At 40.3% G+C, this 27,911-nt stretch overlaps 1 protein-coding gene across 1 annotated transcript; it reads right to left on the minus strand.

Annotated features, from left to right (window-relative positions):
- Positions 1-355: 355 nt before the first annotated feature.
- On the minus strand, positions 356-27,831 carry LOC139057283 (scavenger receptor class B member 1-like). The gene is made up of 15 exons (XM_070535200.1): positions 27,637-27,831; positions 27,129-27,209; positions 24,191-24,282; positions 18,815-18,975; positions 18,074-18,215; positions 16,078-16,287; positions 15,053-15,144; positions 14,743-14,789; positions 8,164-8,233; positions 6,672-6,844; positions 4,831-4,949; positions 2,750-2,823; positions 1,999-2,050; positions 1,339-1,509; positions 356-1,184 (listed from the first exon to the last, which is right to left on the minus strand). Exons 2-15 carry the CDS (start codon positions 27,148-27,150, stop codon positions 1,089-1,091), a joined length of 1,521 nt encoding a protein of 506 aa, XP_070391301.1. The 5' UTR covers positions 27,151-27,209; positions 27,637-27,831; the 3' UTR covers positions 356-1,088.
- Positions 27,832-27,911: the final 80 nt, after the last annotated feature.

The raw sequence follows: 27,911 nt of genomic DNA on the forward strand, positions 1-27,911 counted from the left end.
ATTTGGCAAGAGTCAACGTACTACGTGCAAAAACCACAATCTATTATGAGGCACACCGTAATAATTTGGACAACCTGGGGTTCTTCAACATGCATCTACACAGTACACAGGTTTTTTCACATTTCACCCCCATCCAAATGTGGCTGCCATGGCCGGGATTTTATGCCGCTACATCGCGCTCAATAGGCCAACACCATAGCCACTAAGCAACCACAGCGGGTGATCCAAAGCAAAACAGTGTTTATTGTGCTGCATGTTCGTTCCAAAGCTATGCTGTGTGCACACAATCAGTGGTTGGCATTTTAGCCTGTGCAGTAAGCAAGCTCTTGTCTTGCAGTCAACCAACCTCGCAACATCTTAATTAAAATACACTTTAATGCTCATCTCAAGAAGCAGTGCCAGTGCAGGATCACATCATAACAGGTTAAAAGAAACAAGCTTTTATACTCTTAAAATACAAAATAGGGTATAACATCTCAATGAAACAACATTGACTGACCCTGAATGCGGCGATGTTGGACATAGTAATGCAGGTACTTTGAGACTTGAAGGCAGAAGGCCTCAAGCGAGGCTATACATTAGGCACACTAGTTGCATTATACCTAGAGATCAAGAAAAGACAATACTAAAATAGCAGTACTTTGTTGATGTTAAATGGTGTTCAGTGAGCAGATATTGGCAGCATGATGTCTGAAGCAAGTAAAAGCCCTTATTCAGACAACACTGCACTTGGCACAAGCAGACCGGCTGCTACAGATTAGAATCTGTTGAGAACTCTCGTCATTGACGAGCTTTTCTTGACTGGAAAGAAATTCAAGACACCAGTCTCAAACAGACCATAAAAGGCAGTTGTCAAGTAGCTTTCAGCAGTCCGTGGTACTAGTAGTCTAACCATAGATAACAACGGCCCTTCCTGACCTCACTTTCATTAAGAGAAAAGCCTATAAGATTACATAACGCATGAGCATCACAAGAGTATTAACACGTTAGTGTAAAATCTGCTCCCTTCTCCACTGGTACACATAGCAATCACATTCTGAACGATTTACTTCCTATTAGCCAACACTTGGAATATTCAAGAACTTGAATCACGTGATTACTTCGCCATGGTTATTGTGGCTCTTTGCAGCAGCATCCTCCACTGCTTCATCAGTATCAACAAGCAGCGATTTGCTTTCGACATCCTGAAACACAAAAGATACATCAGTGGCACAAAAAGAGCTGGAATGAGGCTAAGGACAATGCATTAAGTAATGGCAACGAACATGACAGACATGACATTGAGAGAAAGATGCCAGTGTGAATGAAACCAATAATTTTTTTTCTCTGCAATGTTACCTTTGGGTAAAGTAGCCTTGGAATGGCCTTGACCACAATGCAGGTGACCGTAATCAAGAGCAAGAGGCAGCCCAAGGACAGCAAGATGTAAGCAGCAAGCATGCTGTAGAACATCGGATTTTCCAATGTGCGTTTCAGGTAATCAGCTAAAGCCTTGTCCAGCTCGATGTGCTGCAATACAATTGCAAAGTAATGTAGCATACCATATTTTTTTTTGCACAGGTCAAAATCACACTGACAAATAATGACCATTCGCAACGTGTGGAGATGAGCATGCACACACACACACACACACACACAAAGGAAAAAAAAGCCTTTCATTCCAACCAGAGGAAGTGAGCTTGTGAAGATGTGAAGGAAGATTTTGTTGATTAATATGAGTGTCACTGTTGACTGTATGTGATTTCAAAGTACTAATTAATGATGAAGTTCTACAGTGAGGTGTGCGCTTCACAGTGTAGCATTGCTTGTAACATGCAAGACACTTTTGCTTGACCAATGTATACTGAAAGATTGGATTGCACGTATTGTTTTCTGCATACAACACGTGCTATTCATCTCATACATAATAACTTTTAAAGAATTATTTTAAAACATCATACCAGTGACTGCAATGAAACTTAAACATCACAAGTAACCAGTAACACATATCATGCTTACAATTTCCTCCCACAAGACAGGATACACTAATTCCGGTATATTGTCCAGTCCCCTATAGGAAGAGAAAAACATAAGGCATAAAAGGATGAAGACATCCTAAAGGAACTAAAGGAACACATCTCAGACTAGACCAGCACATTACTCTGAATTTAGTTTACAGCACAGTCAGAATATAGCAAATTAACACCATACACTCCTTCTCGGTCATTTTCTTGCAAACGCATTGAGGGCCACGTGATTCCCAATTGTAAATATTTTCAGCGTATTGAAATGTCATGCATCCGAAATTTAAAACATATTACATCTTGAATTGGGTTAAACACCGAGTAAAGCTTCTTATTTCCTGCTGCAGTATTTTATCCCCTTTATTATAGTGTGGCATCCTACTACCTAGATCTGATAAAGCAGAAAAGTGGGGCGACCAGTCTTTTACAAGAATTTCTTGCTTGCACTGGCTTGTTCGTAGAAGAAAGTTAATTGTTGCACGAAGGTGAAGTGGCGACTCAATGCCTCCGTTCAGTGCTCTTAGGGAAATAGTTAAATGTACAGCCAACTCTCGATTGTTCAGTTGGCCTCCTGTTGCACTGCTGAAATATATCTGGAGATGTAGGCAAACTCATTATCAACTTGCATTAGTTCTATGGCCCCAACACCACACAGCTAGGACTTAGCAACGCATATGCTCCTAGTGGTTTTGTCATTTAACAGCCTTTATCCAAACTAACGAACTTCAAAGCAAACTAATACTTACCTGATGGCAGAGTTCTTCTTGAGGATCATGTTCAGCTGAATTCTTCCTCTGAGACTGATAGTAAGACCCAACTTCTGCAGAAGAGGGAAAAGCAAGATGGGAGTTAATGAGAGCAGCCTTCCGGGCAAGTTGGTAATCCATTACTCAAATGATATTGTGCAACAAAAGAAAGACACGGACATGAGAGGACGACACAGCAAGCACAATCTTTCAACCTTGGTTGAAAGATTGCGCTTGGTGTGTCGTCCTGTCACGTCCGTGTAGTTTTTTTGTTACGCAATGTCATTTGAGTAAAGATGGGAGTGTTTCAGCTCTTGCTTCCACTGTTAAATTAAATTTGGGAGTTTCTCATGCGAAAACAATGATACGATTACGAGGCATGCCATAGTGGGGGACTCCAGATTTAATTTTGAACACCTGAGGTTTTTTGCCGTACACCCAATGCACATTATACACATGCTTTTTTGCATTTTGCCGGCTTCAAAATGGAGCCGCCACAGTCGACATTTGATCTGGTGCCCTTAACAAATATGTTTATAGTGAACAGCTTGCAGAAATGCATTAGAAGTAGATATATACCTGCATGCAATACTTCTTTTTAGTGTTTTTCAATTTGCCTAAGTTCTTGGTTGCGATTTCGTATACAGCACCAGGACACATGGTAACCTCAACATACCTTCTTTTTGTGCCTCTAATTGTCAGCATTTGAAATACAAAACAAATTTCAAAGTGAGTGCTACCTTATACTAGTGGCGGTACAGATTACTCATGAAAGTATGGTATCAAATATAAATATAATTCAAATATCAATTGAATACCTCGGTCTAATTTCTGTTTAATAAGAATTCAAATTTCATACACTGTGGGAATTCATGTTTGAATGACATTTTGCAAGTATTTTGCAGGTAGAGATTTATCTGCCCTCATTTATGGATCTACACAGTGTTATCAGATGTCGCAACGTATATGGGCAAGGCAAGTAAATGCATGTGCAGCACGAGGGCCTGTGTGACAAAAGCATGGTGATGACATGATGGCCACAGGACGACAATGGCGACAGCTTCATAACAGTGACAATTATGTCATGACTTTAATAGCTATGATGATGCCATGACTGCGACGATGAAATGATACAATGTTGAAATGTTAGTTTATAAGATAAAGGAACTCACAAAAGCAAGTGAAGAGAATCGCACAATAATATTCCAATAGATACCTGTCCACTGCAATATCACCAAGAATATTGCAGTGGACAAGCGCATGTCAAAAACATTGCATGTTAACTTCCTCGTACAACTAGGCAAAAAGCAGCATATAAGAGAGATCTCAGCCCATCGTTATAGAGCGACATGGTTTAATTAGAACTTAAAATCTTCCCGTTTATTTTGCACTGACCCTCCACTCCAATTTGAAATCCTGTCCACATTGGGTACAAGCAAAACTTTAAAACATGATTCACTGTCTGCGGCTTGCTCATGTGCTTACAAAACACTTCCTGCGTAAGATTTCAAGAGCCCATAGTCCAAAATGCATTATAGGCATGGAGATGATGATATACATGTTTTGCTAGAATGTCCACAACAAAACACACAGAGACAATGTTTAACATGTGATGTGATGGATTCATTAGTGTTTATGTGACCCTATTCTGTGTTTTCTTATGTGCCTCGACTTTTGTGTAGTCATGTGAGTAAAGGCTTTTGTGTACATTTGTGATTGGTCTTTGTGTTGCTGTGTTCCTGAGTGACTCAGTTTTAATGCGGTTTTAAGCGATTTCTTTTTCAAGTCTGAGGCCTTTATTATTTGCGCATCTCTATGTGAAAAAGAGGAGGTGTTAGCACCTTTAATTGACATCATCTGCTAAGCATCATGTAATAATAAAAAAAATGTTCCAACTTGTGCTTACTGCTAAAGTAACGCAAACATGATCACTGTGGAAGTCATGTTAATACAATACGACCATGCCATACATGCAGACAGGCCAAAGCCAGGGGCAAAAGGCAAAGAAATATTCACACTGAGGATTCCAAATACTCTTGTCTGCAGAGTGCTTGCACCACTATGCGATACATGTTACTCACAGGTTCCAAGGCCAGCTGGAAACGATGCAGGCTGCCATTTGGTTGCAGTCCCTCCACTTGCTCCAAATAGTGAGGATCAGCCATGTAGAAATGTGGGAAAGATAATGCCACAGGTAAATCTGGAAATAGAGTCACAATAAAGAAACTTGGCATATGAAACACCAAGCACTTAGGATACAACACATGTCAACAACGGTCACAATGAGTGCCACCCAGCACACAACCGAGACAGACTTGATTGAGCCAAGTTTCAGTTCTTACTTTCTTGACTCAAATATGGAACATAGAAATCCAATCCTTAACAACTGCTCAGTCAATTCAAGTAAAATTTGCTGCATTTAAGCGACACCAAACTTTTGTTAATATTTGGTGCAGATTATTTTCATTTAGGACCCAAGCTTAATTCCCAAATAATGAAATAATGAATAAATAAATGGAGCGAAAATGAACACATGAGAACAACTGTACTTTCTGCAAGAAAAATGTATGACAATTCTCTGAGCAGCATGTAATCGTCTCTCTAACACAATCATTGCACATGACTCTGGAATACAGCAACAATTTATGGACAAGGCCTGCTGAACTTGATAAACTGACGAGTGAAATTGCCATGACAATGTGCAACCCTTTTATCCAAATGAAGACTTAAGTCGTCGTGGACTTTTCACAAATTTTCTAAATGTTCGATGTCGTTTAAACCAAAACATACTTTGACAACGTAAAAATTTGCTCAAAGGGGTCTTTTTAAAATGTTTAGGTTGTATTTTTTTTCACTAGGTGGCCAAAAACATCCTATCTGAGGTTATATCAACAAACACTTGTTTTTAAAGGTCGCATCAATGATGCTGGCTGTGCATGCAGCCATGAAGCTTGCTGTAGGTTTTTTTTTTCTGTAACAAAGGTTCCGGTGAATTGCTGAAAGCTTTTTTTTGTAAAAATGGTTCCGGTAAATTATCAGCAGAATGAACTATCACCATTTTTGGACTATCAAAGCGGTGACAATTTTGACTGAAATATAATCAAGAAGCGAGCCAGACCATGCAGCCAGCACTAAGACTTTCTCATGGCAGGTAAAGGTTTACTGCGGGCTGAATAAATGTAGAATATATTTTGTATATTAAGTACTTTTCATTGTAGTTTACTGAACTGTGATGTTCACTTTATTGGCTCGTAGATTATAGGTTTTGCAATTTTTTTCTTCATGCACTATTTGCAGTTCTATAAATTGAAGTGCCATATCTAATATTTGCTCCATGCAGTCACCAAACTATAATAAATGCCAAAAATATTTTGTTGCCTTCAGGTGGCTCACTACAATACTGAATATAGTTACATATGAAAAGTTATCAACCTATTGAATGCCCACTAAAGCAACAATTTTGATCATTTTCCAACATCTAAGTTTATATTCAGTGGAGACAAAACTAAAGAAAAGCCGAGCTTGGCAAAGATTTCATTTTTAATCAATACTTAATTTTGTAATTTTGTGACCATTATGTAAGCATAACTGTAATCAAGTTCTACACTTACAAAGTAGAGAGATCAAGATGAGCCTATTGGATCAACTGTTTACTATGACCTGTGAGCTATATTTGGTAACACTGTTTAAAATTTTATTCTTTTCTTATTTATGACACATGGTAAATAAATTATAGCTGCAGTGCAATGATGCAAGCTAATAATGATTAGTAAAAGGGATGACAAGAATCGCTACATTATTTGAAGCCTGGCCAACTTTTTAGAAGATCCAGACAAAATGTTCATGTTAAATCTGGATCATAACAACATTATTTCTGGAGGTTGAGAAATGTACAACTTTAGTGTTACAGCAGAGTGGTTACCATGTTGGCATGGGCCAAGGTCCATTGCTCCAGAGTGCAGCTCGCGCTTTGTGTCAAAGCAGGCGTTTGCAGAGTAATTTTTTCCATTTTGAAAAGTGGTCTCAGGAGCAACAAACTGTTCCAGGGACATCCCAAACTTTGATGTACGCCCATCATACTGCATCCTCAGTGACCTAAATGTGGGCACGACAGCTGTATGAGAGCAAGTTCATCAAACCCCTTGAAAAATGCTTTTGACACATTGACAATAGCAAAGGTCATGCTGCTTGATACAACAAAGGCAACATAAAATAATTTTACGTCATTTGCTCTTAAGTTTTAATTTCAAAAGGGGAGACTTGGCTGCACTATTGCTTTATTCACTGGATATATTAATTAAAATTTTGCACAATCTGTAAGTAGAAAAACAGCTTTATTACAGAGAACTTGGCACACAATGTCAAATGCTTTTGACTTCACCTAAAGAAACATGTTTCAGTGGTGGTGGATGGTTCTAGCCGTGTCTTGATAATTACAGTGACACGAACACACCTTATAGCCATTTACAGCAGAAGGCGTACGCTGGAGACATTCATAAATATATTAAATACAGGAGGATAGAGAAAATGTTTCAAATAAACTACATTGCACACACTAACGACTTCAATAATATATAGAGTAACCTTTAAAATAAAAGACCTCTACAGCAAGAATGCCACATTGGATAACATGTTCATAAAAAGCTGCAAGGGATGTTCTGGCCACAGACTCATGGGATGTTTAGGCCACACTCATTTATATACAGCTAAATATGCAAGCCAGAAGTTCTCAGTTTTTGATAACAACTTTAGTGGTGAACTCACGTAAAATACATTATTAAAGCTTTCTTACCAAGCAAGCTTAGTTTTAACCAAACACACGAGCAAATTCAGATGAATAGCACACACTACAGGCTCATTCACTTAACAGCCTTTAAGCCACATGAGAAAAGCTTAGGTACATTTCCTTCTTGCATGTAGGTTACAATTACCCAGTGTTTTGCAAAAGCAATAAGACCTCTCTCTCTTACATTCATCACTTGTAGACCTTTCTGTTAACACCACTGAAACCCAATCCCCATGATCCCAACTGCACATTCAATGTGCTTGCATATCTTCCTAGCCACTACATTTTATTCCTGTGGCCCCATAAAAGTTCACCGAAATAGTTCACTTAGTTCATGTTTAGCCATACTTGGCTGCAAGGAACGATTCTTTTGGAACACTGCGCGAAAAAAGATTTCAATAAGACAAAGATATTTGAATTATGCAATGTCGAAATGTGTCAAGAACACAGCACATCCACCAGCTTCAGTATTTGCTTTAATTAAACAAGTGCACAAGATACTGCAGTTTTCATTAACACTAGTGAAACGTACAACATTGTTTTGGAAGAAATAAATCCACACTTAGTTCAAACAGTGCAGTGTTGCAGTTGTTGTCCATAAACTAGACCTCTAATGTGCAGTTTATACCTGCAGAAGTCAGGATTGAAAACTTCAACAAAGTCCTGTCCAGGTTTCAGTGGAGGCATGAGCTCACCATCTAAACGGTGCAGAGAAAGTGGAATTGTTTTTTTGAGCAAAAAGTGTGGCTGCACACTTTACAAAAAAAAAAACATTTCGAAGGGTCTCTAAATGTCTACAATGAACATACAGCCGCAATAATTTTTCTTACGATGCCGTAATAGCAAAGTCACAGGGATTTGGCCACTGCAGTTTCTAGCTCGCCTTCGTTACTTTAACCACAGGCCCTCTCTCCTCCTTGTCACAAACTCATGAACTATGCATGCAGCAAAAGCCATGGGTCACATCAACACACCAGAAGAAAAGCTCCTCTATTGTCCGCCCTTAATAGTCCTCTGCACAGTGCCAACCAGATGGAAGCTTCATAAAAGGATCAGTGGCACACATTGGTTGAGCCCGTTTTCTTCCGAGGACACAACACCAGCTCCTGCCACATTGGTATTATACTGTTCCTCACTAGCCAGCCAATCAACAGCGTTTACCCTGGCGACTTCACACACAGGACCCTGCTGACATTACAATCTGCAAAGGAATTGAAAAAGCCTACATAGGATAGCTTTTAAATTTGTGGCTTCCTCACAGCGTGCCGCACTACTATGTTTGCAAGGGATGATAGTCACTGTACACGATGCACATGCGTATTTAAAATATGTAAAATGTCAGAGGTGGTTAGGGGCCCTTTACGACTTCAAAATATACAAGGTCATCTTTAATCGTGCTTATACAGTCAAACCTCGATTTAACAAATTTGCAATGAAATGAACAATTTTTATTTCCCGACCTTGGATGCATTGAAAATCGTGTACTTTTTTCGTAATTTAATGAAGTAGTTTTGTGACACAGTTTTGATTTAACCTTTTTTTTGCCATTTCAAGCATGTTGGTAGCTAGATTTCCTACTCTGTATAGCTAGTAAAGCTAGCAAATTATTAAAATGCTGGCCGAGGCAAAAGTTATTTCAAGCATCCTTCTGCATGAATAGTTAGAGTGGAAAAACCACCATCAAAGCGCGCATGCCGGGACACGCTAGGCAGGAACGCCACTGCACCATTGTCGCATTTATCAGGTAAACTTAAGGAGGCTGTGAGACCTGCGGCAGCTCGTAGCACTCGAAGAAACGAGAGCCGACGATTCCTTCTGCGCAAGGGGTAATGTGGAGAGTAAATGTGTTGTAAAGAGATCAAGCATGCACTGGGGGACAGGAACGCACACACATATCTGCGTTTTCGTGCACGTCCATGGGCAGCCTACAAACCATATCTTGGAGGTACTTTCTTCACGGCAAGTGCAAAGGCTGAGACAACAAGGTTGCTGCCTTCACGTGCATTTTGTTGTCACACGTCTAATTAGTTAATTCAGGTTTAATCGCACAAAGGCAACTAAGGCTATGCTGCGCAAGTCACAAGACAAAAGGAAATGCAATGTTGGAGCAGGTAAACCTGCATTACATATAGCTGGTTTAGATAACCAGTTTTCTCTAAAAAGTCTAAAACAATAAATGGCACTAGGGGATCATCTGCCAGTAATAGAGCAGGGTGCAATGGTATATGTAAATTATACAGGTTATGTAAGAGCCTCTGTCTCTGTGTGTCGATGTGTGGACATGTTATTAGGATATGAATAAAGGGAAAATCAGACATCCACCCGTTCGTAGCAATTGCTACAAAGGAAACCCATAAGGGTTCCTCGAAAGGAAAGCCTCAAAGTTGAAGAAAAATTCGTCCTGGTGTATGACTGCAAGACTGTATGTATGACTGCAAGAGGTTCGTGACATGTTTCTCAAGTTGGCGGATTTTCTTTTCAAAGGAGGAAATTGTGCATCAGATGTGCATGTCAAATCCGAAGTCGATACAAGATCACCTCATAGAACCGTTGCTGGTTATATGAGGTTCTACATTGCCTAAACATTGGTCTCATTCATGTTGCCATTTTGACATCAAGGCCTTCCAAATTGCATTGATACTGTCTCTATATTTATATTTATGTGTGTGTGTGTGTGTGTGTGTGTGTGTGTGTGTGTGTGTGTGTGTATATATATATATATATATATATATATATATATATATATATATATATATATATATATATATATATATATATATATATATATATATATATAAGCTTCCATTGATGTGCATCTAATCTACCGTAAAAACCAGAATATAGGTCGAACTTTTTTTCAAAAAACCATCGCGAAAAGTCGACCCTCGACTTATATACCGGACATTGGCGGAAAAACTATGGAAGTCTTGCAACAATGGGCGGATGAAGTAAACAGCCGCCTTCGCCATTGCCATCATCAGCAGCGCCATAGATCTGTGGCAGCGCGGCGTTGGTTTCTTATTCTATGGCGTGGCGACATTGTGGCACCGGCATTGTGCGTTTCCACTGTCGCAAAGTTATATTAATTAAAGGCTGCATTTTCATTTTGTTTCAAAATGAGCGGAAGCCGACGTCAATTCACCGTCGCCTTCCAGAAAAAGGCGATTGAGTACGTGGAAGCCCACGGCAACCTGGCGGCACAGCGCGGACTTGGAGTATCCGAAAATAGCATTCAGTAGTGGCAGAGGTAAAAGCAACGTATTACAACTTGCAGCAACCAAAAGAAAAAGTGATTTCATGGCCGGATCGCAGCGGACTGCAGAACTGGAACGCAAGGTTGTGGAGTACGTCCGAGAGCTGCGTGTAAGATCGCTGCCTGTTGTCGAATGCATTCGTTTGAAAGCGGTAGAGATCGCACGCACCTATGGACTGGACAGCGAGAAGCACTCGTCATCCGACTCTGTTCAAACGTGTTGCTTTGATTCGGAGTAGCGCTTGCGGACTTCGTGCCCTTCTGTGTACTGTACACCCGATGAATTTTTAACAATATCGCGCAACCGTCGACCCACGTGTTTGTCAGCACCTTTTATCATCACGGCACAAAGCGGCGAAATAGCGAAAGTAAGGGCATGTGTACACATGCGCGTATCTCGTTTGTTTCGCTGCTCAGCACCGTTAATACGGTGTTGACAAGCACGCGGGTCGATGGTCGCGCGATACCGCTAAAAACATGGCCAGGTGCACATGCGAGCAGCATTTAAGTAAATACTGTCACCATTGTGCAACCCGCTGAGTCGCATTTGTTTATAGGTAAGGGTGTCATGTTTTTCGGTACTTTTGCCACTGAAAAAGATTTTTTTCATTTTTAGAATTCGTTAGTTGGGGGATCGACCTATATTCCGGTCCGACCTATAGTCCGGTTTTTACGGTATCTGCTGCTTCATTACCCGGTATCCCAACATGGCTTGGCACCCAGCAAAAACTAATTGATCTGCCGTATTTGTTTGACGTTAATGTGTTTAAGATATCCTCTAACAGGGCTTCACATTTGGATTTCACGTGTAGAGCCTTGAGTATGCTTAATGAATCTGTGTATATGACCATTTTCGTGACTTCGTGACAGCGAACTTTTGAACTACTGTCCATATTGCATATACTTCGGCTGTGTATACAGAGGCATGCTGTGGTAATCGGAATACTGGCTTCCGAATTTTTTGTTACAGCTCCCACACCGACATTTTTTTTGTTTGTTTTAGAGCCATCAGTACATAATTTAATGTAATTTTTATATTTGCCATGAAGCTTGCGTAATTCTTGTATAATGTGTACGTGTGGGGTGTCTCGTTTCTTTAAATGTTTTAGTGTCCAGTCGCAGTTGACGGGAAAAAAAAACAGTAAAAAAACACAAAGGACAAGAGGTGAGGTTCACACCACAACGAGAGGTTCACACCAGTTGTTGTGGTGTGAATCTCTCCTCTTGTCCTTTGTGTTTTTCTGACTGGTTTTTTCCTTCAACTGTGTACCAACTGGCCACCAGTTGTGGTGTGAACCTCTCCTCTTGTCCTTTGTGTTTTTTGACTGGTTTTTTCCTTCAGCTATGTACCAATTGGCCCGGATTTCAACCCTTCTCCAATCGCAGAATGGTGTGAAATCACACCACAGGGGGGCAAACGTTCTGGCTTTCAGGAAACCTGGAGGACTTTACAAGCGAGGTCATAATCCTGACAATATTCTTTGTACCACAGGATAAGCGGCCTAATCATGTTTGGTTTATTTGTATAATGTAAGCATGAGCTGCACTTTGCGACGATGTTGTAGCATATGTGTTGTGGTGAGGACTGGATTCTGAGCATGTAGGAAAAAGTTAGTAGCACTCTGCGCTGCTGCAAAGGAGGCTAGTGTTGGCAGTCGTGTAATCTCAAGTTTCTGAGGCACCGTGCGAAGCACTTGCTTGCGTTGCGACTGCGAGTTCGTGGTCATCAAATGAGATCTGTTTACATTTGCCCGAGCGTGTGCAACACCAATAAAACTACGAAACTCACTGCATGTAGTTGCCTCTTTGCCATCGCCACCAGTGCTCCGCCTTTCTGGTAAAACTTACTTTTTTTTGTTTTTGTTCAGGACAAATATCTGTATGTTTCTACAATTTTGTTTTTAATTGTTGGGCGCCAGCTACGGGCACTAAGCATAGTCAGCTTTGGCATCCAAGGTTTACAGTGCCACGCAACGCATTCAAATTTTGGACTTTGTGAGCCCCATCGATGCATCTGCAACGGATGTGCTGGCGCTCCATACTGCACTCCTATGGCCCGACCTTTTTGCAATTTGTTTACAAGTGCTTAATAACAGCATATTATCCACCAGGAACGCTCTGGGAATCCGTGAAGTTGTTTTGAATGCTGAAACTTTAAATCCTCAAATTAACTAACTTCACAATTTAACGAAGTTTTTTGCTACAACTTCATTATATTAAGGTTCGACTGTATTATCAATTAGCTGCTGTGGGGTATGGTGTAGCTTCCTTTTTTTCTTTTTAAATTCAAGATTTCTTTAAATCCAAGGAGGTGTAGAATATCTTCTGGAATAATGATGTCTTGAAAGTGAAGCCGCACTGTTGCCATATTAGTTAGGGCACAAAGGGATATCACAGAATAGGGAACAACAGTAAGTGCTTTCTTTTCACTTCCTTCGCATTTAAGATAGGCAATATCGCCATACAGATCCTACTGAATGCATCCCTGTGTTACTGGTTTTAGGAGAAAACCTAAATGCTCCGACAGATTTTGTGGGAGAGCATGATATTTCTCAGCCAAACATAATATTTCGGATAGAAACAAACAGCTTTTATTTTCCAATTACCCTAGTATTTACACTGGCAAAACAAAATCATTTAGGTTATGAGTGGACTTCAGCCGGCCCGGCACACTTTCAGAGGTGAAGTCAGGCTAAATGCTGGCTTGACCTCTGCTGGTAAAAGCTGCAAGAACTGCCACTCCAGAATATTTTGCAAGACCTTGTTTCACTCTTCCCCGCTCCCATTGCAGGTGCTGGCTGCTGAATAGCCACTTGTCTTGTTTATATGCGATACTAGAGCTTCACAGCATTGCGCCACAGCGCTTCTCAGCTTAGCACTGTTCCTCCTTTATCTCAAGCCCTCACTTTGCGAGTGATGGCTGTTTTGCTGTGTAGTCACAAGCCCACTACCCCCTGCCACATTAAAGATATATTTTCTTATTACCACTGTGTGAAAAGGAGTTGTCACTACCATTATAGAGGAAATTTTCGTTAAAACAAAAGAAAGGCTTGCTCTGCTTGCATGAGGGCATTTCTTGCCCTCACGTGTTCACCTATTCACTTGCAATGCAGTGTAAACATTGCAAGCTACAATAAAGATTACTTTATTTGGTCAAGTTTTCTGGTCAGAAGAAAACTGCAAGTGTGTGCACAGCTGCCTTAATGCTTTCAGCCTGACACAAAAATGGACAGCCTTGCAATATTGCGCACTGCTGCAATTATAATGCTCGATATACGATGTATAGCGCACCACATGCTGGCTTCATGTGAGCACTTGTAATCACAATTAAGTACCACTGAGATGCTAGTAACATCACTGCTGCCTTTTCAATTTTATATAAAGCCAACAAGTACAATTCTTAATGACACAGCAAATACCAACCAGGCCAAGAAGTTTCCTTAATTAAGAGTTAACTTTCCTCAAAAGGATGTTTCCTGTATCACATCATACGACGTCACATACATTGAAATTATGGAATCTTTTTGATTATTACGGTCTTAATGGTTACAAAAGAAAGACTATTGACATTTTTGCAAGAAAAAAAGCCCTGCACATACTTGGAGGCCTAAACATGCCTCAAATCAGGAACTATAGCAACAGAAATATATATGCAGTGAATCTTTCTTTCAGGCTAAGTAATTTCGTAGGAATGAAGTTAACCACCACAATTGCTCAGTAGCTATCACACTCAGCTGCTGCACATAAGCCACAGAGTTTGATTCCTGGTTGTAGCTGCCACATTCCTTGCTAAAGAAAAACTAGTTCTACAGCAGTCATTGCCTCTGGCCATATTTGGCAGTAAAGACTGATTTGATTTGATTTTGAGTGAAGACAGAATTGATTCTGACACCCAAGAATTTCTTACTTTTATATAGCTGTGTAACAAGCGTCAACTGAGCGAGCAGTACTCACTTGTGCCATTTATCATGTTGCATGTTCCATTCCACCAGGTCACGTTTCTGTGCAGGAGCGAGTAACAAATGTAAATTGAAACATGCAGACTAGTACATGGTACTGGCAAGCGCGACAGCTTAATATGCAAACACATCTAAACACTTTTGCACATTGGACAACCTATGCAGCTAAGAGTTGAATGTCTGTAAACCTAGAGTTGCAAGCACTGCTGTTCTGCAAATCAGAATATCATGCTCTTCACAAAGGCTACAAGCTAAGTTCAAATTAAATTTGAATTCTAAGAAATTGACATGAATGGACAACTTACTGCAGGCCATTCCAACGAGTGATAACATTGTATTTGTCCATTTGGCCTTTGCCTGTGTACACAGTGAAAAGGCCATCATTGGAACCATTACGCTAAAAAAGAAATACAGGAAAGGTAAGAACAATGGGCCTCCAGTCTAGAGGTGTGCGTAACATAGAATGTTAATTTAGAATGTGAAACACTAACTGAAAGTACAAGCTAGCTTGCTGGAGCCAACTTGCAGCCATATCTCTACTCTTGGGTGTTATATATTGCTGCAGTAGTAATAGATACACCACAGCCAGTCGCTACTCACTACAGAGGGGCATACAACTTTGACTGCACTTCTGCTGAAAGTTTGACTCCTGGAACAGCTGTTAGGAGTCATGACTTACACATCGCAATTAAAAGGGTAGTTGCAGGAAGTGCAAATATTTGATAAACAGGCCTTGAAAAGACTGAAATTTTTTTCAATATCTTACAGGAAAAACTGATGCCTGGCAAAGCAGTAGTCATACAGCCAGCCTTGGCAATGTGAACAAGTGCAGTCCTTTGATAGAAGCATTCTGACAAGTATGTAAGAAATGTAGGTTCAAAGCCTTAAAGAGCAATGAAATGGCAAGCCAAATCAATCTGAACAACCAAAGCTCCACTGAAACAAAGCAATGCAGTGCGAAGTATGTTGGGTATAGTGCTGACTCAAATGCAGTTATCAAAATGCTAGCTGTTGTAGAAATTAAAATTTAAAAAAATCATGCAGTTTTACATGCCAAAACCACGATCTGATGAGGCACACCATAGTGGGGGACTTCGGAAATTTCGACCACCTGGGGTTCTTTAACGTGCACCTAAATCTAAATACACAGGTGTTTTCGCATTTCGCCCCTATCGAAATGTGTCCGCTGTGGCCGGGATTCGATCACCCTACTTCATGCTTGAAGAAATTTAAATAGTAATAGCGTTTAGCAGGTAAGAAAAATTTGAATCAAGAATCCAGAAATTAATTTCTGGCACTACTTATCCTTACAATACTACTGGTCACTAACCTGGATCATCCATCCAAATTTCCCATTTGTGGACGGCAACGTTGGGTCAATGCGGCGGCTGGCCATGACAAGTGGATCCACATAGCCATCAAACAAGAGTTCGCCCACTGTGTGTTGTGAAACGGGCTGCTCCTTAAGTAGGTTAATAAGAAATGCAATTGCTGCATGCTTGATAGGGTTCTTAACCTTATCCAGAAGAACACCAGCTGACTAAAAAAAAAAAAAGAAAAAAAGCAGAATTAAGCCAACTTAACAAAAACAAGCAATGTTACTCATTGTCAAACATGAAAGGTAACCTAGGCTCTGAATAAGAATAGCAATGTGGGCAAGTTGGTTTAGGTCCATGATGTACAATTTCTGTAGCACAATGCACTGAAGTGCAGGAAGAAAGCTAAAAAACGGATGAAGGAATTAGGATTGCAAGACAACACAAGTGCCGACTACAAATTGAATCTATTGGTCACAAAACACACACATATATACGCAAGGTGACATAGTTAACACAGTGTCAGACATACCAGTCACATTGGGAGGTTAGCCAGCAGTAAAACCAGACAAGATTAGGGTTGGCATAGGCTCAAAAGCATCAACTCCTTACTGTGTAAAGCCACTGATGGCTGACTGATACATCCGTCTGCAAATTTCTTAATAAATACGCCTCTGATATTTCTTTCGTTACTTTCTCGTGATGGAAATCCAGCACACATCCATCTTTAAACTGAGGCTTACATCTGCAGCCATTGCAGTGCAAGACTAGCTTAGAAGTTCCTTTATCCAGGTATTTTGTTCATGCAATGCCCCTTCTGCCCAATGTAACTGCAGCCATGCTTTTGAGCCTATGCCAACCCAATCTTATCTGCTCTTACTGCTGGCTAACCTTCCAATGCAACTAGTGTCTCCATCGCTGTGTTTATTAACTATATTACTTGGTGTGTGTGTGTGTGTACACACACACACACACACACACACACATATATATATATATATATATATATATACACACACACACACACACACACACACACACACACACACACACACACACACACACACACACACACACACACACACACACACATATATGTGTGTATGCGGGTGTTTGGCGACCAATAAATTCAGGTGGTGGTCAGCACTCATGTTGTCCTCTTACAATTCTTTTTCCTTCATCCTTTCTTGAACTTTCTTCTCGCACTTCAGTGCTTCGAGCTGCAGAAATTTGACACCACGTAACGTAGGCCAATAAAATTGTGAAAGCCTTCAGTATGGACAATGAATCCCCACAGCTGTGTACTGACAAAGTGGGTGTTTCATGGGGCAAGAGCTATATCAACTAAAATGCACACAACACTGGTTGTTAAAGCTCAGCAGAGCCGATACAAATGTCCGATTTTCTTGGCAGTTGTGGACATCAAAGTAGACACTTTATAGCCATGTGACAAAAACACTGTCAAATAGTATTTGTGCAAAGCACTTATAGTACAGAATTGTGTACTATAAGTAGAAAGAGGGGTTTGTTCCAGAGAGGTAGTGCAGTGAAATGGTATGAGGTACCTGCAAAATATGCTGAAGTTCACCATTGGCACTTCATACAGGGAGCAGAAAACTGAATTACGCAAAACTGCTAGTTGTTATGACCTAGGCCATGGTTCATTTCACAAAAATATGTAGCTTTGAGAATCACCTGCGCTTAATTCTGTTACAACAGACAACACATAGTTGTTCATTGTTTTGTTAATTGCATTTACTATGAAGCGCTGGAAATATTTACACACAGACTGTAAAAAATGGATCTGCATGAGTACCTGTGGCAAGACTCATAGCTGCAAAGAAACAGTTGCCCATTAAATCAAAGATAGCAACAGACAAAACACCAATTAACAAAGTTACAAATTGGCCTAGTCCAGCCACAAGTAAGAACCAATGCAGCAAGTGTTTACATATTCATCTGGCATATCACTGGCCTCCAATGCTTTTCAGGAATCAAAGCTCAACCTACCACAAGAGGAGCATTGATAGTTGTGATGTAGTCCTTTTGAGTACCAACAGACGCATTTCTGTCAAAAACGTATGTCTTGACTTCTCTGTAGGAAACTGTGCCATTGGAATTCCAGGTAATGTTTTTCTTCACCCATGTGACCCTGTAGACATTGTTGAAAACTGTTCAAAATTGTGGTTCATGCAATTTGCCAAATAATGATAAATAGCATGTTTTAAAGCCTATGATGTGAACATTCTGAAGTGTTGTTCTAGCAAGAATATTCAACAAAGAAGCAATACCCCTATGACAACAAAACAAATGATTATAGGACAGAAGTCACCAGGTACAGCTACATCAAAGCTGTTCATAAGTTTTCCAGCAACAAATGTGAGTAAAACAAAGATCACCCTGGGGAAACCTTTCTTGCCAACCTAGGGTTTATTTTTGTGCATCATTGGCCACAGATGTGTTGAAATTTGATGTGACATGGCAATAACATTCAAATTAGATGCTGACCACAAATATCTACAGCATATCGAAATGGTCTTCACTTAGTATTGGAAGATTAAAGCTGCAAAGACTCCAAGCAAAAGAAATAAACAGCAACTTGTTGCTTTAGCGATTTACCTTCATCTAATGAAGTGTGCAATATCTCTTAAATCTATGACTACCATCCTGATTAGGCAGTGACAATCATACAAAATTATAACAGAGCAATGTAACATGCCTGCTGCATAAGAAACATAGGTAATTAATTACCTGTAAGAATAAGGTCCAACCTCCTTAAACTTCGGCTTCTCTATTTTCGCAAGGAACTGCCTTGGATTGGTCAAGTTGAAGAAGTAGAAATTTCTGTAGATGGGTAGCGGAATGTCTCGCCATAAATTAAATGCATCCGAGTTATTAACCAGAGGAAGTTTCTGAAAATCAAAAATGAAGGCAAGAAATGTTGGCTCTAGGTCTCAATTTTTTATTTCATGATAAAAATAAAATACATAATTACATAAATACATAACAAACACATAATTTTCACACCATCTTCTTTCACAGTATTCATAGCTAAAAAATGTCTGCAGTAAAACCACCATGGTGAAAAAAAAAAGTTAACTAAACTGAAAAGCGATCCGAGTTGGTTAATGATGTGCATTTCACTTCACTCGCAAAGTTAAAACTCTCAGTCTTAAACACCAACTGCTATGAAACTTTACTTAAGGGGATACTAAAGCAAAACACTAAGTAAGTTTACACAAGTAGAGTGTTCCTTGAAAAGAAAGTTAATTTTATGATAAGAGATCAATTATGCAAGAAAATGAAGGTCAAAGTTAAATTTCTTGAATTTCGTGCCTAAATCCCAGCATGGCACATCAGTACAATCTTCACGGATTACTAAGTATCTTTTCTATTTGAACAGTGTTTGCTCAGTAAAATTCATGAAATTTGCAATGTTCATTCTTTGGCTATGTTAGAACACAATGTGGTCAATTTTTAACGAGATACAATGAAGTGGACCCTGGCAGACATCAAAATTCATGATGTCACAGTGAGCCCAAATCAAAATTCAAAATGTAATCTATGGACTACTCCCATGTTAGAAACCGGCTACAGAGGAATTTCATGTTGCACTCTTATGTAATTATGCGTAGATGGCCTGCCACTCGTGTTCCAGTTTTTGCACACATCTGCGTGTAGTGACAGCATACTTAATGATGGTGACAATGCCTAACATTTGTTGTGTGGTCATGTTACAAAGGTACCTAACGAAACTTACCAAGTGTACTAACTAAAGGTCTAAACTTAATTAACTAAACAAGTTTCATAAGTAATAACAAGCTAAGCTAACGAACTAGGCACTAACAGTCAACTTAACTAAATTGCTAACCTAGCAATGAAAGCTATCTATTTAACTAAACCAGTTAAGGTAATCAACTAACTACCCTAACTAAAAAATAACACTCTCTACCCAATATGAGTAACTTACCTAATTCAACTAATTAACTTATCAAATAACTAAACGTGTACTTACTAAACTAATTTCATAACTAATAATGCACTAAAATACAGAACTAATAACTGAGCTAACTCAAACAGCTGAATAATAATACTCAACTCAATAATAACAGATGCAACAAACAACGGTAATAAGCTAATTCACGAAGTTAAGTAACAATACCAACAAAATTATTCACAATAAGCTGATCACCTACCTACTATAACTAAGCAAATATAATTAATTTGCTACCTATACTAATCAAAAATAACTAAACTACTGAACTAGTTAACCTAACATAATCAACTTATCTAACTACCTAGACAAGGTACAAGTAGAAACAGCCGAACGGAACAGTTTGTGTGAGTAAGGCTAGTAGGGAGGTAGAAGGGCCACGTCAGTCATGCAACGGTGCTGCGAAAAATTTTAAGCACAAATGCATCACACATGAACTTACTTCAGCAAAGCTTTCATTGCACATTCCCTCTACACACACGCTGAAATAAATGTGGGAAAACATGTGCACTCATGAAAGATTTGCTTAACTGTGCAGCCCGGCCATTTATCGCGACAGATTTTTCCCCAGATGGATGCTATGAGAGTCTCCTTTAGAATGGGATGGTGGGTTTCAACACCAAGCTCTTGTTATATTGTGTGAAATATACCTGATAAAAAAAAGAAAAAGAGAACCCCCACCCCCCTCTCCCCCCCCAAAAATTCCCATCACCTAACTTTCTAAACCTCTATTGGGAACTTTGTTTTCGTATGCTTCCGTTGTTTATTGTTTCCAATTGCCAAGTACTAATCTCTATTGCGGACATGTTTACCTTGCCCCTGCTCTCACTGAATCCAAGGGCCTCAAGAAGGCCAGAGATGCCTAAATCGACCGCTGGGCAGATATTTTCACCTTTTAATAAAACATCCTCCACTGTTTCCTTAGCTTTACCACAGCAAGCACATGCTTTTTCCTTCTTATATTTCACTTTATAAGTGTGCGTTATAAGGCATCCTGATCTCACATCAAAAAATGAGTTTTTCTTTGAGTTATTCTAAATTGTTTCTTTCCTCTAGTTATTCATAGCAGGCTTCTTTTCCACTGCAACCATCCATGGGATTATCTCAGCCTCTCCGACTTTCTGCTTGGCATTCTTTGTTGCCATGTTTCTCACCATACAGGTCGCATATTTGCAGGTAAGCTTCCTAGTTCTTTTCCTCCACTGTGAATCAATGTTTTTTTTTTTTTTTCCTGTACAAATACCTGAAAACTCTCTCAGCCCATTTACTTTCTTTCATATTCCCCTACTTCCTTCCTCAGCACAGGAAAGCCAACCGGACAATTCACTGGTTAACATCCCTGCCTTCCTTTTATCTCTCGCTCTCCGTCATTTTTCATAATTTTACTCTGACCTTCCTCACTTCAAAAGTTGTCCATCCCATGTCACCCTCCACAGCTTCATCAGTAGTCTTCCCTTGAGTACCCAATATGAGGCATCCCACTGACCTTTGCTTGCTATCGAGTCTCGATTCTACCTCCGATTTCAAGCAAACCACATTCCAAAATGTAAGTCCTGAAATTATTACACCTTTCCACATACCCTGGAGCACCTCGTACCTATTGTATCCCCATAGTGCTCTGTGTATCATTCTGGCCGCATTTCTCTTCCCCTTTACTGTTATTCTTTTTTTTCCTTTGTTTCCATATATGTATTGCCTTCATTTATCCATACACTAAGGTACTTATATTCTTTTACACTAGGTATTTCCTGGCCTTGTATTATCACTGTCTGTTCACTGTTTTTGTTGAATACCATAACACCCGATTTTGTGACGCTAAATTTCAGACCTAACATATTGCCTTCCTGCCCACAAATATTAGCCGGACGTTGCATATCACTTTGCCTGTCATATCACTCTGTCATAACTGCACTTAGAAGCTCCCTATACTTTTCTTCTACATAGCCCCATTCTACTTATACTAGTGCCTCTGGTGCCACCTTCTGTAAGAAACTTTTGGGGAATTTCACAACTACAAGAAAGTATTAAAGTACCCTGGTTCTACTGCGTATTGTGCAATTCAGCAATGCAAAATTTACAAACGTAGCTTGACTGTCAGCTTTAATGCACCATCACCTACAGTGAGGGCAAGTGACTGAGGGCATGTTGCTGACATGCAAGCTTCCTCATATTGCCAACTGATGAGTTCAGGACCAATATGCAGATACCGAAAGATACAAGTCAGTTTGTGTTATGGTGCATATTCACGTAAACTTAGTTGTGCTGAAAAGAACAGTGATAAAATTTTTATGTTAATAGCCGAGACATTGGCAAGTGTAGCAGCATAAACTAAAATAGTACATAAGACAGTTTCAAAAACCGCAGAGTATAAATTCCATTGGTGTTTATAAACATGCTCAGCCACTTTGAACGCAGTTATTATCAACATTTAATGTGTTCGTTTCCAGCAAGCCAAGTAGCAGACAGTGAAGTTGAATATGTTGTGCCGGCGACGTTAGGACCACCAAAAATTTGTCCCCTGTGTAGTTCAGTGCATTGAATGTGGCCTTCAGCAGCACGGCGATGGGGCATTGCTGCAGTGCATGCGCAAGAGTGTGTGGTGAGCAAGCACTTTTTCGTTTGACAATAGTGTAAATTCTGTGCATTTTCTTCAATGCACCTGAACTGTAGGCTCACATGCTGCCACCTAGAGAAGCTAGCATGCAATGCATCCCAGCGCAAGATAGGACATTTTCTATTCCCACACTCGCCACGTTATAGCTAGCCAAGTGTGGCTGGCCATGCGGACTGTGCCAGACTCTAAGAGACTGTGAGCGGCCACTTTTTGCCAGTGTCGTGCAACTGTGTCGCACGCGACGCACAGTCGCATTAGGCTGGACTGTATCTGCCCCTTTAAGCCAAGCAGCACATGGCACATGGCAGGGTGAACACATAGGAAGCTAAGTCCAGCAATCTTGTACCAGCAAGGAATATCAAAGTAAAATGTACCTTTCAAAAATTCTAAAATGTGCTAAGTGAGGCATAGAAGTGTTATTTGATGCACAATTAATGAGCAGATCCTTTAAATTCTTTAAAAGCTTGTGCAACAACCAATTCATGATGAAGCAAATGGAGCTGTTTACAAATTCAATGTAGCAGTCAAGCTATGCACTGTCAAGTTTCATATCCAAAAAATAAAGTGCAGCATAAATTTTTTGGTGGTCTATTAGCGCATGAAAAAAAGAAAATGGTTGATTGCTTTCTTTTTAGACATGAGAGAACACCAGACACTCAACATCTTGAAATGCCTCATGAGGCTCTCGCAACGCCAAAAATATTTATACATGTCCCTTGCCAATAGCATGTTAAAGGGGGCCTGGAACACTTTTCTAACAAACAGAGTGGCCTCACTTGTAAAGGATGTCGTCTCACGAATCTCATGCTGCAAATCTTTTTCAAATCCTTCAACTATAAATGGCGCTACTGCACTGATACACAGCTATCTCTCTTGTTTCATCTCTCCTAGTACACTGGAAGCTACACAGAGAAGAAGCCAAGAGAGCAAAACCCCGCCCAAAAGTTGAGTGTCGCGGTAATGAAAGGCTTGTTGCGGCACCCCTTGGCAGCTGCTGTAGACATGTCTATGCAGCACGTCGCTGCCATCTCAGATGCCACATGCAGCTGATGCAACTACGCGCAATGCAAAGGTGAAATTATTTTTCTGTCCTATGAGATTGCAGACATACTTCTCCTTTATTTAACTCAAAATTAACAATTATGTCTTACTGAGAATTTTCTTAGGATCACAAATCAGCCAATAGCATTGATTGACCAGCTGCTTTTGATGACGACATTGCAGAAGTGAAGGCAAGCAATTTTTTCCAGTGCTTGACACAAGATTGTGAATTCCCTGCTGCATGCAGTGCAGTAATATTTGGCTCGCATGTTTACTGCAGCCTCTACGACAGAATGGCAACGTTTTCTTACTATATTGAAAAAGTATTTCAGGGCCCCTTTCACTGTAACAATGTTCTAACACAGTGTCCTGACAAGCAGCCCAATATGGCAGCGTCCAAGGGCTGCCAATGGAGTGGTCAATGTGTGATGTAGGAAGCCCAAAAAATGTAATAATAGGCAAATTACGACTAATTTACCTCATCTAAAAGAGTGATGAACAGTCTCTGCAGAAGGAGAGCACCACCACCACCAAAAACAGCCAGAAAAAGTCCAAGAATACCAAGCACAACTAAAAAAAAGAAAGAAAAATGCGTGAAATAACTTCAGTAGCGACACCACAAATCTCTGGTACTACATGTGTATTGCGCAATAAGTTACCATAATAATAATAATTCCGGAATATACGAGGACAAAGGCTGCCTTTTCATGCCAATACCTGAAAGAAAAATGAAGTGCACCCTCAGGCTATCTTAGTTTCACTTGCAACTATTCAGGTCACTACAAATATAACCAGCCCTGACAATTACAAAAATGAAGATATGCCAATGCAAAATAAAAAATCAAGTTCACTCTATTCAGGAAAATTCATGCAAAGTGTCCCTTCCTCCCACGTCACTCCTTTATGTTCAAAGGAAAGAGGGACAGCCTATGAGCTAAGAATTAAAAACACATAGTTGTTCGCATGATGAGAGCATGAGCGATGATTAAAAAGGCAGACTGTCCAGCAATTAAATACCAGCAATGGAGATCAACTAAGAGCAATATCAATGACCACAGGAGTAATGATGGATCCAGATACCTACTATCGATTGAAAGGTCACATTGTAGCAAAAAAAAGGAACGTAAGTACGTCTCCAGGATTGACAAGTTGACTCTGCCTTGCTCAGAACATGTGCAGATAAGCTTTCTGAGTCACTTCTTCCACCACAGTGCTACTTTTCAGTTGATAGTCGGTGCTTGTGTTATTTTTTTTATTCCTCGCCTAACCTTACAATTCATGAATCCTTATGAACTCGTTCAGCTTTCTGTAACTTTAAAATAACCATAAGTTTTCCATTGCACCTTCCACGAACACTTTCATCACAAAACTGCACAATTAATTCTGCGTAGTTAATGCAATATATAAAAACATGCGAACTAGTGCCTTGTACCATAAACAAGTGCAGCTTCCATTCAGAGTGACACTAGAGTTCATGAAATGAAAATTGCAAGAACCAATAGTTTCTGAGCTTGCATTCAACAAACTAATTGGCAGTACAGTGCCATATTAAAAGGGAAGAAAAATATAGCAAGAATAAAAACTATGCACCATATACAAGATGTTCCCTTGCTTACATAGACCAGCCAACAATACATCCTAAGGTCTTCAAAAACCCCCATAGAGAAACAAAGGCATGCTAAACTATTGAAGTTATTGCAGACATATGGTCATAACCTGCTTTTGAAAGCTGAGTTAAGATGCCGAAGTGCCTCAAACAAGGCAAGAAAAGCTGAATTCTGCACCCCCTTTAGCACTGTATGTGGCTTCTACTTAAATTCTGGGGTTTTACGTGTCAAAACCACAATATGAGAATGAGGTACACCATAGTAGACCATGGGGACTCTGGATTAATCCTGACCACCTGGCGGTCTTTAACATGCACATAAATCAAAGTACATGAGTGTTTTTGCATTTTGCCTCCATGAAAATGTGACCGCCGTGGTTTGGATCGAACCCACAATCTTGTGCTCAGCAGCGCAATGCTACATACATCGCACTACCATGGGGGGGGGCATGCAGTTCCTACTGAAAGAGCAGGCACGACTAACATGAACAGACAATGGAAGAGCGAATCACTAGTTGCGCAACCAAGTAGGTGCATTATAAGGGAACACAATCCACGAAAAGGAAAACAAGTTTCTGCATCGTTACCCATGCAGACCAAATTTAATTCACATAAGCCTCAGAATGTAAATGTGTTCAATGAAGGAGGGGGCAGCACACACGCAACTGCATTTTGACATTGAATAATGAGGCCAGATAATGTCAACAAAGGAGTGGCCGCCCATGTGTGCTTGCTACTTCACAAGACTGCCGGAAATGAGCAAGTCCTGCACTTCAGTATACTCAAATTATGGAGTGACAGCAGACAATACACATTGACAAAGAAAAAACAGCATTTTACTGAATTGTTACAGGCAACTGGTTTAGTATTTGTTAAATGAAAGGTTACTAGTTCCTAAGAAAGAGGAAGAAATAAAAATGCTTGAATAAAAAGCATTGGGCACCTTAAATGTGGCAAGACAGCAGTGTACAGTGACTTGAACACTTAGAAGACGAATGTAGGTGCAATTCTATCTTGTCTTGCTGCCAATCAAGCTACTTTATTCAATACGAAACAGAGCCAGGTGACATACAATGCAAACACTACCTTTGCTATCAAAATCACTACGTCCTAACGTGTCCTAACACGGGAGCCAGCAGCAAAACCAGTTCTTGCACAAAGTAAATGGCAAAAAAAAAGAGGCAAATTTTGGGCAACGTCCAAAAAGGCTTTCCTCGTTTGCCTTTATTAGCATGATGCTAGCAACTGAACATCTGGCACTGAAAATATATAGATAAGATGCTTACATACATAATTAAAGAACACAACTTGCAGATTTTTTCCCTTTGTTATTTAACGTGGTAAACGTACGTACGCGCGGACGTCTGCATTGCTATTTTGAGCTATCTGTACCAGGCAACTGCAAACAAGTCCGCAAATGACAATTCGCATACACAACGTTAAATAAGCACTAACAGGATTTTGGCTGCAAGTCAGTTATATCGCAGATATGATAGCCAGACTACAGATAAGCTTGGGCGTCATGGCATTGCGCTTTGAGCACAACGTTCTCTGGCATGAGCTAAGGAACTTCGTTAACTTCGCACAAGCTTTCGCCGACATAATTTAGAAATATAGGGTTTACGCTTAGCGCACCTGCGCATGGTTAAGAAGTTTCAAACTTTGCTTGCTGCTGTCTTCCGAGTTCGTTTCAGGCACAACACGCTTGCGCGTGGCACGAACTGACAATTTTTGAAAAAAGTATGCTCCATAAGTGCAAATAATTTTAGGTAAAGCATGCGCGCGCCTCACATATCGGTACATGACTCACCGATGGCGCGAGTCAAAGCCATATTTTTGTGTTGAGTCTTCACACCCACACGATGTCCCAGTTAGCTCTTTTTCCGACAGCCTGAAAGCATAACAAACCGACGTATTTTCAGACGGTCACAACAAAGCCGGCAAGTATGGCCTAGACATCACGATAAACGTAAAATCAAGGTAGTCTGCAAGCACAGTGGCCCGCTGACTGAGCTATCGCAATAACGGTGTCCTTGATCGCTTGTTGCTACAGCGGCAGTTTCGTTTGACAAGAGCGCTGAAATAAACCGCCCGAATCGAAACAAGCTGCTTGCCAACGTCACGTGCTTGCCTACAGATGCTAATGGTTTTTCAAATGTCCTAGCGTGCGCTAAAATGTCACTGAGCACGACGTTAACAGTACAGTGAAACAAAGTCGTTTTACAAGCAACGCCCCGAAACACAGCACTACAGCACGGCGTGCACTCACAAAACAAGCTCGAGGTATACAGCCGCAAATGTCTGCAGCCTTCGCTTACCTTTGACACGCACATCCGCCACAACGCTGATAAGGTACAACCATAGAATAAAGAACCAACTGATTGAGTGCAGCCGAGCGGCTCAGCAGCCAACCATAGCAACTACCAACTACACGACATACACGAGCTGCGAGCACGTTCGCTGCAAGTCGTCACTGTAGTAGTCACGTTGAGGTTGGCGAGGGCCCCTAGATATATGACGCGAATATTGAGTACCGTCATGGCACCGTAGCAGAAGTACCTAGGCTGTCTCGACTTCCCTAGATTGACTTCCT

This window comes from Dermacentor albipictus, chromosome 3 (genome assembly GCF_038994185.2).
Source record: "Dermacentor albipictus isolate Rhodes 1998 colony chromosome 3, USDA_Dalb.pri_finalv2, whole genome shotgun sequence".
In the NCBI taxonomy this organism is placed as follows: Eukaryota; Metazoa; Arthropoda; class Arachnida; order Ixodida; family Ixodidae; genus Dermacentor; species Dermacentor albipictus.